The sequence below is a fragment of the Neophocaena asiaeorientalis genome, unplaced genomic scaffold, assembly GCF_003031525.2.
Source record: "Neophocaena asiaeorientalis asiaeorientalis breed wild unplaced genomic scaffold, Neophocaena_asiaeorientalis_V1.1 scaffold15, whole genome shotgun sequence".
Taxonomy (NCBI): domain Eukaryota; kingdom Metazoa; phylum Chordata; class Mammalia; order Artiodactyla; family Phocoenidae; genus Neophocaena; species Neophocaena asiaeorientalis.
In genome coordinates this window covers 10,246,047-10,260,748 of record NW_020185328.1, presented here as the reverse complement: position 1 = coordinate 10,260,748, position 14,702 = coordinate 10,246,047, and the positions used below count along the sequence as shown (strand labels likewise).

The window sequence follows — 14,702 nt, the reverse complement described above, 5'->3', positions numbered from 1 at the left end:
CTACTAAAACAGGAAAGCAGATTAACTGTTTAGATCTTATTAACAATCATTTGAATGTCTGTTCTATAGCAATAGTTATGTGGATACTAGTAGTTAAGATATAGTATCACCCCTAGAGTGTGTAATGTAGTGGGGGCAGGGTGGAACAAAGTATATTTCTCATGAATAATTTTCAAGACCTAACAAGATTCACAGTACAGTCCACCCTCCATATCCATTGGTTCCACATCCGAGGATTCAACCAACGGCATATTGAAAATATTGGGGGGGAAAGATTCCAGAAAGTTCCAAAAAGCAAAACTTAAAATTGCACACCAGTACTATCTACATACCACTTATGCTGTATTTACCAGTGTTTGCATAGCAGTTACATTTTTTAGGTATTATAAGTAATCTAGAGATGATTTAAAGTATATGAGAGGCTGTGCATAGCTTATATGCAAATGCTACGCCATTTTATATAAGGGACTTAAGCATCCACAGATTTTGGTATTTGCAAGGGTCCTGGAACCAATCCCCCAGGGATATAGAGGGATGACTGTGTTAATGTGTGTGCTAAGTCTAATAATAAGTGAGCGGAAAAATCCACTTACTAATCTAATGGAGTAAAATGCATATTGAATTTAATGAATCACTGTCCCTTAATAGGAAGAGCAGTGAAGAAGCACAAAAAGAGAGGCGGAGGATATCAAATTTGTTGAACATAATGGAACCAAGTCTCCTTCAGTTTTATATTTCTCGACAGTGGCTAAATAAATTTAAGACCTTTGCTGAACCTGGCCCTATTTCAAATAATGATTTTCTCTGTATTCATGGAGGTAAGAAACTCTGTAATGGAAAGTAGTGGCAGGGATTTGCTGTTAAATAATTTACAAATAGGGAAAGAGCCAAGAATTTTCCTCTTCCATTTATTTTCCATTTCCCCATCTACATTCCAACTTAAAGGTGTTTATTTTGCTGTGGTTTCAGAAATTAGCTTTTTCTTCTAATTATAGGCAATCTGTAGCCTTTTCATAGAACAGATATTTACTGAGTACCTGTTCCAAACCCTGTGCTAGAGCCTGAAAGTACCAGAAACACTATTTCTATTTGCATAGCTTTAATTTCATAGTAAAGACAGATGCATAAACAGGTAATTATGGTGCAGTGAACACTTCTATTGCCCATCATTTTTCTCAGCTGAGAGACATGCAGCTCCAACTGTATCCGTGGCTCTTATCCCTTTTGTCTAAATGAATAGCTGGCTCTTTTCCTAACTATGAAAACGTACTCGGAGTTTAACAAAAAAACCTCATGCAGTTATTTGCTAAATGTAATTTATGCCTTTGTGACTGTGTTAGTGCTTGTTTCCATGACAACCTTAGTGTGACACCTTAATTAAATTTCATGGTTGAAGACTTGATATTCTCATTAATTAATTATTTTTGCAGTGAAACCACAAGAGATAGTAGAAATGTCCTATATTGGATTTAGAAATCTAAACCTTGAAAATATTTCTTTCTTTTTTCTTTTTTTGAAAATATTTCTGTATGTGAATTTTTCTCTTATTATTTCCCTACTTGAGCTAATAACTTAAGTCTCTTCCGGTTCCAAATCTCCCTATAATCCTTTTATGGCATTTATCTGTGCCTGCCTTTTATTATGGTTATTCATATAAATTCTTCATTTCTACTGCTAGCTCATAAGCTCCATGAAGGAAAGATTGTCTCTGATTTATCTCTGGCTTGCTCCAATACACAGTCAAGGCTTAGTAAAGATTTATGTAAGTTAAGTACTTGAACATCTTGGTTAACTTATTTTTCTCTATTTCAAGAAATACGTTCATCTTTAGGAACATATACTTAATTTTTAACCTTTTGGGGAGAGGTTTTAAGAATAATGATTGGAAAAAATGCCAGTGATTAATCAGTTAAAAGTAATATAACGGAATTCAAGAATGAGACAGACCCATTTAAACTTTTTTAGGTGTTCCTCCACGAAAAGCTAGTTATATTGAAGACCTGGTATTGATGCTGCCTCAGAACATTTGGGATAACCTATATAGCAGGTTTGTTTTTTTAAATCAGACAATATGGTATTGTGGAAATCAGTTTGTGAAATTCGTTAAAAGGAGATTGGATTATTTTGTATATGCTCCCTGTGCTGTATGTTGCTTATGTGGAATATTCCCTTCTTCCTTCATTTATTCACTCTGAAGTGTGAGTAGAGAGACTTTTGTGGCTAGTGTGGCCCTAGTCTAGATAATTAATTCTAAGTTTTATGTTCTGATAATCTGTATCTCTAAAACTATGCCGTGACATTTTTCTTAAATATTTTTTCTTAAATATTGAAAATAATTCATTCTATGAATTCTTAGTGGCCAGGGTAAGCCTCCTTCTAATTAAAACTTGATTAAAACTGTGGCTCTGTATAACTTAAGATTTATACGTTGTATGCTAACTTTTGACAGCCACTTCTTTTACTTTATGTTGTTGCAACAAACATATTTTGTAACAAAAGTAGCTGTAAGGGAAAGTTGAAATACAGATGAATCAGTAAGTCAATAAACTGATAAAATCTGCGACCCTGAAAAACATAAAATCAGGCCCTTACGATAATTTGGTTTTTACATTTTACTAAAACTTGGACACATTTCCTAGAACATCAGCTTACTTCCAGATTATCATACTTATTAAATTCTTCATGCATTAGGTATGGAGGAGGACCAGCCGTCAACCATCTGTACATTTGTCACACTTGCCAGATTGAGGCGGAGAAAATTGAAAAAAGAAGAAAAATTGAATTGGAAATTTTTATTCGGGTAAAAAAATGATGCTTTTCAAATTATAAAAATGATCTAGAATAAAGATAAAGAACTGACAATTAGAGGAACGATGTTAGTGAAATTATTGGATGAAAGAGTTGTAATACATTTTAAGTCTCATGGGCTCATAACAGTGAGAGACCCCAGTCAGGTGACTATAGTTCTAGTGAGTTAAGTTCTTCTTTTGGGGGTTTTTGTTTTCATGGATTGGTAATAAATTTTGTTTTATGTATTGGCACTGGCAAGAAATCTCTTTATTGAAATGGTAAATTATAAGTTTCCTTAAGTTAGTGGTTTTTCTGAAAGCATCTACTCAGATTGCATTCTTTACTTCCACCCCTTTGTGAAATATAATATTGTTTGGGGGGACTCTCTATACTTATACCTAGTTCCCACAAAGTGAGTATGTTATGAGGCATTTCTTGATTGCAAGCAACAGAAAGTCTGATCACAGAATCAATAGGAAGAGCTGAATAATCAGGTTTTATTGGACAAAGACTAGTATAGTTCCATTTGTCTGGGTAGCAAGAAGTACGTTTCTTCAAAGTGCTGCTGTCAGTAATACAGCTCCAACCATTTATTTATTAGTCGGGTTCCTAGTAGAGAATACTACTAGAGTTTGAGTCACCTGAGAGGCATGTTCATTGATATTTCTATTGAAATTATATTGTTGGAGGGATAATTCTATAAGGGAAGATTGAGATTCTTTAGTAAAAGAAGGGGAGAAGTTAATTGAGCAGATATTATAGATGAACAGTACATTCCATGTTGTGGCCACAGGCTTCTTTTCATAGATTTAGAGGGGGTGTTTGTGTGTGTGTGTGTGTGTGTGTGTGTGTGTGTGTGCGCCTTTGCCTAAAGTAAAGCGATTTTCACATACACAGGAAGATATTACAGGTGTGGATTGATTTACTTTGCTTGAGCCTCATTTGCTTTCTAAATATAAGGAGGCAAATTTTAGTTGAATAGTAGAAGTAGTTCATTCCATGAATGCTTAAATAAATGGCTAATGACTATATCCATTAGGGTTTTTTTTTTCAATATTTATTTATTTATTTAGCTGCGCTGGATCTTAGTTGCGGCACACAGGACCTTCATTGCCGCATGCAGGATCTTTAGCTGCGGCATATGAGCTCTTAGTTGCGGCATGCATGTGGGATCTAGTTCCCTGACCAGGGATTGAACCCGGCCCTGCTGTATTGGGAGCATGGGTTCTTAACCACTGGACCACCAGGGAAGTCCCATACATTAGGGTTTGATCAACAGAAGTCATTCTAAGTATTTTGAGTAGAATAGGAATACAGGCAATGAAAGACTTAAATAACTACTAAAAAGACTGGGCAGTGAAAATCAAGAAGACCATAGCTGACTTTCAAGAAATCTGGAAGGCTGCCATACTGGAGGTAGGAGTGGGGACAGCAGCTCAGAGTGGGGTCTCAGAGCCCAGACAAGGTAAAGAAAGCTTCTGTGTAGTGGTGTGGGCCTGGTCAAGGATGTTGGAGCCCAGGCAATGTAACAGTGGATGCCCGTGTTGGCTGGAGATTGCTGTGTGAGGCGGCACAGCTTAGTGGTGGTGGTAAAATTGAGGGATTGATTCCATGTGTAGGATTGATCAGATAATATGAGTGTAATGAGAGCCAGATTTCTTACTGTCAGATAAGGGAGTTACAGATATTGAAAGAGAGGAAACTAAAATGGACTCTTTGTTATTGGATTAAAATTGTAGGCATCTTTGTGAACTCACTGTGTTAGATACATATATACATATAGAGGTATAAATGTGTGTATATGTGCACATATATAGAAATAAATGATGTACCTAAGTTAATTTCCTAACTCTGGCACTGAAAAGGCCTGGAAGCAGTAATAACTACAGTAGGATTGAGCCTACCTAGCTCTCTTCGGATCTTGGCTTCTAAACATCTTTCTCTAGTAAAAGGAACCAGCCCTCCTTGGAGAAATGGCTGCTTTCAGGGCTGGGGCAGGGGAATTACAAGATGAGCTTGGAATTTCTTACTGTTCCAGAAATTAAAGAAGTTTTTGAAGAATGATGGGGAAATGTCAAAAGTACACAGAAGCCAGCTTGAAGGGACTTTTACTTGCCAAATTTGGGACAATTTATGCTTCAAAATAAATTATAATGGTATTATAATGCATTAAACAAAATAGGAGATATTGTGTTCATACTGTTATAAATAAGTGAATAAATTGAAAGACTGATGCAGAATGGAATATTAACATAGTTCCAGCTTATTCCCCACAAAATACGTATTAATTTTGAAGAGAAAAGACTAAGCAAGAAGAGTCTGGCACCAACTCAATGAAGTCATTAAAGTGAACATCAGTAGCAGTGGAATATATCAAAATCATGTGCTAGGACAGGATACAGTGAGAAGAACACAGCATCACTTGTTTGGTAGACAGTGCATAACCTGAGTTTCAAATGAGGAAAGCCAGGCAGACCCAAATTGGACATTTTATAAAACAACTGGCTTGTAACCTTCAAAATTGTCAAGATCGTGAAAGTCAAGACTGAGGAACTGTGCCACCTTAAAGGAAATATGAAGTTACATGCAACAAGTGATTCTTGCTTGTTTTTGATTTTTGTTTGTTTTTTCGGCCGAGCGGCATGTGGCATCCTAGTTCCCGGACAAGGGATCGAATCCGCACCCCCTGCAATGGAAGCGTGGAGTCTTAACCACTGGATCGCTAGGGAAGTCCCAACAAGTGATTCTGAACTGGATCTTCTGGCTATAAACAACATTATTGGATCAATTAGAAAAACTTGATGGAGTCTGAGGATTAGGTGCTAGTATTACATCGATGTTAATTTCCACATTTTTATCATTTGTGTTAAATGTGTAGGAAAAAGTCCTTGTGTGTTTAGTAACTTACTCTGAAATGGTCCAGGAAAAGAAAATTTCTTCGTATTGTACTGGAGTTTTCCTGTAAGTTTGAGATTGTTTCAAAGCTAAAAAGAAGTTTTTAATTGCACAAAGCTTCTGGAAATTACCTATGTTGCTTACTACTGGCAAGTCTCAGGAGAATGCTCAGAAACTTGATAGACTTGATAAGCCGCTAATCCCAGGACCCTGGTGGGTTATCCTGAGGATGCTGCTGTTAAAGATGTTAGCTGCCTGTGGCACCGAATGAGGGATTCTTGGGAAGATGCTTGGAAGTGGTGGCAAAAGCCTACTTGTGCCATCTGTGGAGGCCTCAGTCCTGCCACAACTGCCACCAGAGGACGTGGGGGAAGTTTTTCTTTCTCTTGTGCCTTCCATATATTGCATATATCATTGGCAGTGACTGATCTGGAGCACTACTGGCAAGCGATCCTGGAAAATGAAATCTTATAGAAGAGAGTGTAAGAATGAATGGAAATGATGCATTAACAGACAATAAATACAGTATAGTTTGCCCCCCTTGTCATATGCATTCATACGTCAGCAACAACAGTAGCAATAGTATCATGTTTCTGCCTAACATGATGCAGCTAGCTCATGTACCAATAGATGCAGCATTTATCCTTTCCCTAAACTTGGAAAACCCAAAGTCCCATCAGTCAGTGTATCCATTTCTGGATGATGATCATTCATATTTAGTTCAGTCAGTTTAGTCATAATCTCCCTTTTATATTCTGCAAGCTAAAGAATAAACGATAAGATTAACCACCAACAACATACCTTATATGAAATAGAGGAATGAAAGGAAATATAAATTGGTAATTTTTCACAAATTTAGAAATATTTACAAATATGTATTGGGTTGGCCAAAAAGTTCATTGGGTTAGTGAATACATTGTTCGATAAAATTCTTGGTGAAAATGAAAAAGGTGTCTTTTAGTTCTACTTAAAACCCAATGAACTTTTTGGCCAACCCAGTGCACGGGGGAAGGAAGAAGTATGTGTCTACAGCTTATAACTACCCATTCCATATTCTCTGTTTTCTCATCCAGCACTTCAGCTGGTTATTTACCTGATAAGGTAACCCAGACCTTCGTTCCTGAAGAGTCTGAGCTCTTTGTAGTCTTGCCTGTGTTAGATTTCTCTAGTTGGCTATGAGCTTTTAATCTGTGGATATGGAAATACTGAATGGTGCTTATAGTGGATTGAATGCTGGCCCCCCAAAAAGGTGTTTCCGTGTCCTAATCCCTGTGAATTGACTTTATAAAAAGGGTCTTTTTATATATAATTAAGGATCTTGAGACAAGATCAACCTGGATTTTCTGAATGGACCCTAAGTCTAATGATAAGTGCCCTTATAAAGAGATGCACAGAGGAGAGATACACAGAGAGAAGAGGTGAAAGCCATATGAAGACAGAAGACAGAGATTGGAATATACACGCACAAAGCAGAAGGTTGAAGAGGCAAGGAACCGAATCTCCCCTTCTCCACAAGAAGCACGGTCATGCCTACACCTTGGTTTGGACTTCTGACCTCCAGAACTTTGAGAGAAAAAATAATCTGGTTTCAGCCACCAAGTTTGTGGTGATTTGCTATAGCCGCCCTCTGAAACTAATACAGTGGGTATAACCTGATTTTCAGACATAGTTCCCCTTGTTTCTGTTGTGTAGTAGTCATTTTATTCTACTTTTTATATAGCCCTACCCACTTTGTCTCTTGGTTCAGTGACATGAGAAACCCAAAATGGCCAGAGGAGTGTCTCATCTTCCAGTCCAGTAAAATCATTGTTGTGTCCCTTTGGAACCTAATACCTCTAAAGTAGTAGAGGCCAAGGTTGTGATAATTAGAAGCAAAAAAGCTTTTGTGTCAGTAGGTAGTAATAGATAAACTCTCCTACTTCCTTTACCTGGTACCTACTCTCATGTTTTCTGGTTGTGGGTAAAACAGCACCATAGGGTTGTTTCTAGTTTGAGGCATATACTGCATCCTATAGGATAGTACCAACCCCACGGTGTTTTGCCACCCGGGCACAAAAACAGTATTCAGTAGGCCAGCAACTTTTAGGTGATGCCATATGGTAAAGTCAGTGAATTCTATGGATGTGAGCCCATTGCTTCATTTATTTTGTGTAAAATTAGTTACATAATCAGAGGTGATATGGGATATCATCTCAGGAAATGAGACATTCAGTAAGACCAACAACGGTGATACTGGAAGAAACACTATAGGTTAGGAAGGTAGGCCCAAATCCAGTTCTAAGCATTTGTAAATCATTTATCATCAAGGGGCTTGTATATATCCAGATTATATAAGATTATATAAAGAATTCGTACAACTCAAGAAGATAGATATTCCAATTTAAAAATAAGAAAATATTTTAATATACATTATCCTTAAGATATGAGTGATAAGCACATGAAAAGGTACACACTCTCAGCAGTCATCAGTAAAGTGCAAATTAAAGCCACAGTGAGATACCATTACATACTTCTTAGAATGGCTAAAATAAAGAAGTGGACAATATCAAGTTCTGACAAAAATGTTGGGCTTCCCTGGTGGCGCAGTGGTTGAGAGTCCACCTGCCGATGCAGGGGACGCAGGTTCGTGCCCCGGTCCGGGAAGATCCCACATGCAGCGGAGTGGCTGGGCCCGTGAGCCATGGCCGCTGGGCCTGCGCGTCCGGAGCCTGCGCTCTGCAGCGGGAGAGGCCACAACAGTGAGAGGCCCGCATACCTCAAAAAAAAAAAAAAAAAAATGTAGAGCAACTAGAATTCTCATATAAACACTGTTGGTGGGCATGTGGTGTCACATGCCAGATGACAACCAGTTTGACAATTTCTTATAGGTTAAACAAACACTTAGCACATGACTCAGCAATCTCACTCCTAGGTATTTACTTCAGAGAATGAACACTTACGTCTGCAAAAACCTGTACACAAGTGTTCATGAGCAGAATTGCTCATAATTGCCCCAAACTGGAAATTGATGTCTATCAGGTGGCAAATGGATAAAAAGGCTGTGGTATACTACTAAGCATAAAAAAGGTAGAACTACTGATGCATGCAGCAATATGATGAATCTTAGGAACATTATGCCAAGTGAAAGGAACAAGACAAAAACGACTATGTAATGTCTAATTCCACTTATATGAAATATCTAAGAAAAAGATAGGGACTTCCCTGGTGGCACATTGGTAAGACTCTGTGCTCCTGATGCAGGGGGCCTGGGTTTGATCCCTGGTCAGGGAACTAGATCCCATGTGCATGCCGGAGCTAAGAGTTCACCTGCCACAACTAAGGAGCCTGCGAGCTGCAGCTAAGGAGCCCTTGAACCACAACGAAGACCCAGTGCAACCAAATTAATTAATTAATTAAAAAGAAAACAAACACAAAGTAGGTCAGTGGTTTCCTGGGGCTGAGAGGAAGTGATTGATTGTAAACTGGCACAGGGGAGTTTTGGGAGTGTCAGAAGTGTTTTAAACTGGATTGTGTTGGTGGCTGCACAGTTATAAACTTACTGAAAACCATTGAACTTTACACTAACACTGTGTGGATTGTACTTTAATGAAGCTGTTTTATAAAATGCAAGTCCATAATTATTCCATAACACTAGGGTTTTTTTTGTCTTATTCTACCACCACCCCTTTGAAAAAAAGAAAAAAAGCAATGTCTTAGTATAAAAAAATAACAGGACTTACATGGCGGTCCAGTGGTTAAGACTCTGAGCTCCCAATGCAGGCGGCCTGGGTTCCATCTCTAGTCAGGGAACTGGGATCCCGCATGCCACAAAAAAAATTAAAAAAAACAAAACAGAACACTAGAGTACAAAAATAGGTACCCTTGCTAGACTGGAAATTAAGTGGAGTTTCTGAAAAATTGAGAAAGCAGATAGGATCAGTTTGAAGAAGCAGACCAATGTCATGGGAAATGACCACACAGGCTTTAAGCTTGGAAGCGGCAGATACTAATAGTGATTTCAGCACTCTGCCCCCTTCATTGTACTAAGCAGCAAGCACGAAGGTGTCTGCTTGGATTGAGCAGTGAATGTGGACCCTTGGGTTGGTTAAAGAAGGCGTTAACCTTAGATAGCTTGTAATACCTAGAAAGAATTGTGTCTTCCTAAGTTATGCCTTAAAATAAATGATTGATTCTCAGAGAGATGCATAAGGATATTGTATCCTAAAAACAAAACAAAACTCAATAGATGGGTTGACTGAATGGCAGAATAAATACTGCTGGAGAGCATATTAGTGTACTGAAAGATCTATTGAAGGGTTTCTCCTAAAATGAAGCACAAGGATAAACAGGTGGAAAACAAAACTTTTGACACGTTGGGTAGATACAGAATCCAATGTTTTTCTAATAGGTATTTTAGAAGAGAGTAGAGAGGTGGAACTCCTTTGAGAGCAACAGTTTAATTTCTGAGAACTAGAGAGAAAGAGATGCCTTTAAATAACTGGGGTGATTATACTTAACTCAATTTTCAAAAGCCCCCACCTAGACACATAAGGAAGAAATGTCCTAATGCCAAAGAGAAAGTCCTGAAAGTGTCCAAACCTGGTAATGCTGTGAATGAAACGGATTCATCTGACAGAATCAGTCTAACATTACATTTCAGAAATCTCAGTTCTCTAAGGATAAGTTGTACATCACAGGAAGTCCAAACTTTAATTCTTTACCTGGAGACAAACATGCCTTGATTTCATCAGAGGCAATCACAACATTATTCATTATCTTTCATTGTTCTGTGGAAGCAGCTACCTTGTGTCCCAGAAGGATCCTTGCTCTCAAAGAGCTTACATTTAGGGTTTCCCTGGTGGCACAGTGGTTAAGAATCCGCCCACCAATGCAAGGGACACAGGTTCAAGTCCTGGTCCGGGAAGATCCCACATGCTGCGGAGCAACTAAGCCTCGTGCGCCACAACTACTGAGCCTGCGCTCTAGAGCCCGCAAGCCACAATTACCGAAGCCCGCGTGCCTAGAGCCTGTGCTCCACAACAAGAGAAGCCACCACGATGAGAAGCCCGTGCACCGCAACGAAGAGTAGCCCCCGCTCGCCACAACTAGAGAAAGCCCACGCGCAGCAATGAAGACCCAGTGCAGCCAAAAATAAATAAAATAAATTAAAAAAAAAAAAAAGCTTACATTTAATAAATAACAAATACATTATATATCAAAAGGTAATGAGTTCTATGGTGAAGGAAGATATCTAACAGGATAAGAGGATCAGGAGTATAGTGATGAGGGGAGGAGTCAGGTGCAGTTATAAACAGTGTGATCAAGATCGGCCTCATTGGGCTTCCTCCCCAAAAAAAAAAAAAAAAAAAAAGATCGGCCTCATTGAAAAGGTGACATTTAAGCAAAGACTTGAAGGAGGTGAGGGAGATATTCAAATATCTGTAAAAAGAAGGGATGCCCATGCAAAGGCTTTGAGAGACAGGAATGTATCTGCTTGATTTTGGGAGTAACAGAGAGGTTTGTTTGTGTGACCACAAGTGAATAAATGAGGAGGAAAGTACTAGAAGATGAAGTCAAATCATGGGGCCAGATCATAGAGGTACTTCTGAGCTATTATTATAAGGATCTCTGAGGACAGTGGCAGGGTTTGGATTAGATTTGATCATAGGGGAGAAATGAGCTGAACTTCACTGTTTTTGTCCACAGGTAGTATGTACCGCGGGCATTTAGTTACCCAGCATGAGATATCTGCAGGAGTCTCACTGTCTTTTCACACTATTACAATTAGATAATTTTCAAATACCCTTCATTTTCTTCAGGCTCTGTTGCTGTTCCTCTCTTTTTTTTTTTTTTTAAATTTAATTTTTGGCTGCATTGGGTCTTCATTGCTGCACGGGCTTTTCTCTAGTTGCGGCAAGCGGGGGCTACTCTTTGTTGCGGTGCACAGGCTCTAGGCACACGGGTTTAAGTAGTTGTGGCGCACAGGCTTAGTTGCTCCGTGGCATGTGGGATCTTCCCGGACCAGGGCTCGAACCCGTGTCCCCTGCATTGGCAGGCGGATTCTTAACCACTGCACCACCAGGGAAGCTCCTGTTCCCCCTCTTTCTATGCCAGTTTTTCTGTCAGTTTGGTTTTTGGTTTCGTCTTGTTTTGTTGGTTTTTTTTTTTCTTTTGGTTTTTTGTTTGTTTTGTTTTGGCTGAGCTGCGTGGCTTGCGGGATCTCAGTTCCCCGACCAGGGATTGAAGCCGGGCCAGGGCAGTGAAAGCCCGGAATCCTAACCACTAGACCACTGGGGAACTCCCAAATTCGTTTTTTTAATTGAAAGTCGTAGAAGTCAGATTGGCTAACTTAAGCAAAAAAAGAAATTTATTGAAAAGAAAATTTGAATAACCAGACCTCCAGAAATTCAGGAACCAAGTTATTCCTGTATAGCTAACAAAATTGACGTTGGAATGACTCCGTTCCAATCATTAGGTTACTCCTCTGAAGATTTCCATTTCTAGTAGTTTTGCCTAGTTTGAGTCATATACCCATTTCTTGGGCCTTGGGACTAGAGGAGGAAGTGGAACGTCTTCAAGGACTGTCCCACCACTTTTGAGAATTTATCCTATATATATATATGTTGTTATTGTTTTTTAAAATATTTATTTATTTATCTTTGGCTGCATTGGGTCTTCGTTGCTGTGCCTGGGCTTTCTCTATTTGTGGCAAGCGGGGGCCATTCTTCATTGTAGTGGCTTCTCTTGTTGCGAAGTACGGGCTCTAGGCACGTGGGCTTCAGTAGTTGTGGCTCGCGGGCTTCAGTAGTTGTGGCTCACGGGCTCTAGAGCGCAGGCTCAGTAGTTGGGGCGCACGGGCTCAGCTGCTCCATGGCATGTGGGATCTTCCCTGACCATGGATCGAACCCGTGTCCCCTGCATTGGCAGGCGGATTCTTAACCACTGCGCCACCAGGGAAGTCCTATATATATGTTTATTGTCTATGAAATAACACGTACAGAACTTTTCGTTTCAACATTCTGTTTGTAATAGCAACATGTCTACCAGTATCTTAAGTGAATGGAAGTAAGATGTAGACAGTGGGTATGGTATGTTTAAATAAGATTTACACATCAGATTTTTAATAAATATGTGGAGTATTTATTGCCTTGAAGACTTTATCTTGACCATTTTCACTTATCCAATCATTATGCCCCTTTTGTGTGTACTTGATAAACTTTGAGATATAACCTAGAATGTTTATTAGGTGTTACCATGTATCCTAGTATTAAGTTAACTTAGCATCAATGTAAGTCACATTCTTTGTGTGTGAGGAATTGGCCTTATCAGATGCTGAAGTAGAATGGTTGTATTGTTCTGCTACAAAGCAAATTCTAGATTTTAGATGACTAATTTTTTTCCCTCTATAGCTCAACAGAGCATTCCAAGAGGAGGATTCTCCAGCTACTTTTTATTGCATCAGTATGCAGTGGTTTAGAGAATGGGAAAGTTTTGTGAAGGGTAAGGATGGAGGTAAGTGTTTAACTGAAAGACGAAATTCTTTGCAGATTTTTTTGTTTCTTTAACAAATGTTTTTTGAATATCTACATGCACTTGGGATTACACTACTGAACAAGAGAGAAAAAAACGTACACTCTAGTTCATATGTTGGTTATTTTTAATTTTCTAAAAACTTTCATGGATTATAGCATATTCATAGCAGATATAAAAGAAATGAATAAAAATTAGTCTGTGATCTTAACATTGAAAAATTAAAAAAAAATATCCTTCCAACAATAAGATTGGTTAAACCATAGTTTATCCATTACAATGGGATACTATGTGGACTTTAAAAATTATTTGTGTAACAGTGTTTAAAATTTAAAAATAAGATGTTCTTGATATATGAAAAAGGTTATAATGCAGTATACATAGTTGGAACCTTTTGTTTAAAAAAAGAAAAAGGCAAACATATGCAAAGGCAGAAAGACCTCAAAGGTACTAGAACAGTTTGCCTGTCTTTCTGTAGTAGGATAACAGTATCTTTTTCCTTCTTGTGCCTTTTTGATTTTTTAAACAGTCTTTGATAATGAACATGCACTGTACTTTTGTATCCAGGGGGAAAACAAGGTTTCTTTCCTTAAATTAAAAAAAGGATGCACTTTGGGAATTCGCTGGCAGTCCAATGGTTAGGATTCCGCACTTTCACTGCTGAGGGCCTCGGTTCCGTCCCTGGTCGGGGAACTAAGATCCTGTAAGCCACAGGGCGCAGCTTTTAAAAAAAAAAAAAAAAAAAAGGATGCATTTTAACATTTCATTTTATCATGCTTTTATTTTTAGTTTAATGGCAGTCTAAAACCAAGAATTTCATTTCTTTTTAAATTACAAAGAATTGTTCTTTTGTAGCATTAAAAGTGCATTTTAACCTGTAATCCCCAAATGGATACTTAAGAAATCATTTTTATTAAATTTTGGATGGTAGTGAGAGAACTTCTCTCAGCTTCTTTTCTGGTTCCATTTTGGGGGAATTAAGACCCCAAAAAGGAAGAAGCTCAGAAGAAGACAGTTAAGAACTGACTATAATAATCTGACTAAAAAATAATCTGATTATACAGTTATATCCTTCATTAATTCAGGCATAGAAATATGCAGTTCTTTGGTACATTTATACATTTTGATTATTTGTTTTTCCTTTTGACTTAGATCCTCCAGGTCCTATCGATAACACGAAAATTGCAGTCACCAAATGTGGCAATGTGATACTCAGGCAAGGTAAGTTTGACTAATACTATTAAGCCTTTACTTGTTAGTAATTTGTCACACTGTTAAGAATATATCATCACTAGCCATCTATACCACCTTTATATCCAGCTCAATGATGTAATTCATACATGAATTAGGACAAATAGTGGAAAAATTGCCAATGTTTAATTTTTATCTGAAGAAAGATTTTAAGGCTGTTAATAGGAGGCAGGAAAAAGGATCTCTAACTTTTTAAGGCAGACCATAAAGTTGCAACTTGTAACAGTATGGGCCGGTAGTCTGAAGATTCATGTTCC

At 38.3% G+C, this 14,702-nt stretch overlaps 1 protein-coding gene across 3 annotated transcripts in view; it reads left to right on the top strand.

Moving 5' to 3' along the window:
- USP33 (ubiquitin specific peptidase 33) overlaps window positions 1–14,702 on the top strand; it is a 62,020-nt gene that overhangs the window by 46,008 nt on the left and 1,310 nt on the right. For 2 of the 3 annotated variants that reach the window (XM_024734578.1, XM_024734580.1), the window contains exons 19-23: window positions 649–818; window positions 1,966–2,047; window positions 2,692–2,800; window positions 13,074–13,176; window positions 14,347–14,415. In XM_024734578.1, coding sequence (XP_024590346.1) covers window positions 649–818; window positions 1,966–2,047; window positions 2,692–2,800; window positions 13,074–13,176; window positions 14,347–14,415 — 533 coding nt within the window. Of the gene's footprint in view, window positions 1–648; window positions 819–1,965; window positions 2,048–2,691; window positions 2,813–13,073; window positions 13,177–14,346; window positions 14,416–14,702 lie in introns of those variants that run through there. The other variant, XM_024734581.1, reaches the window with a different exon arrangement.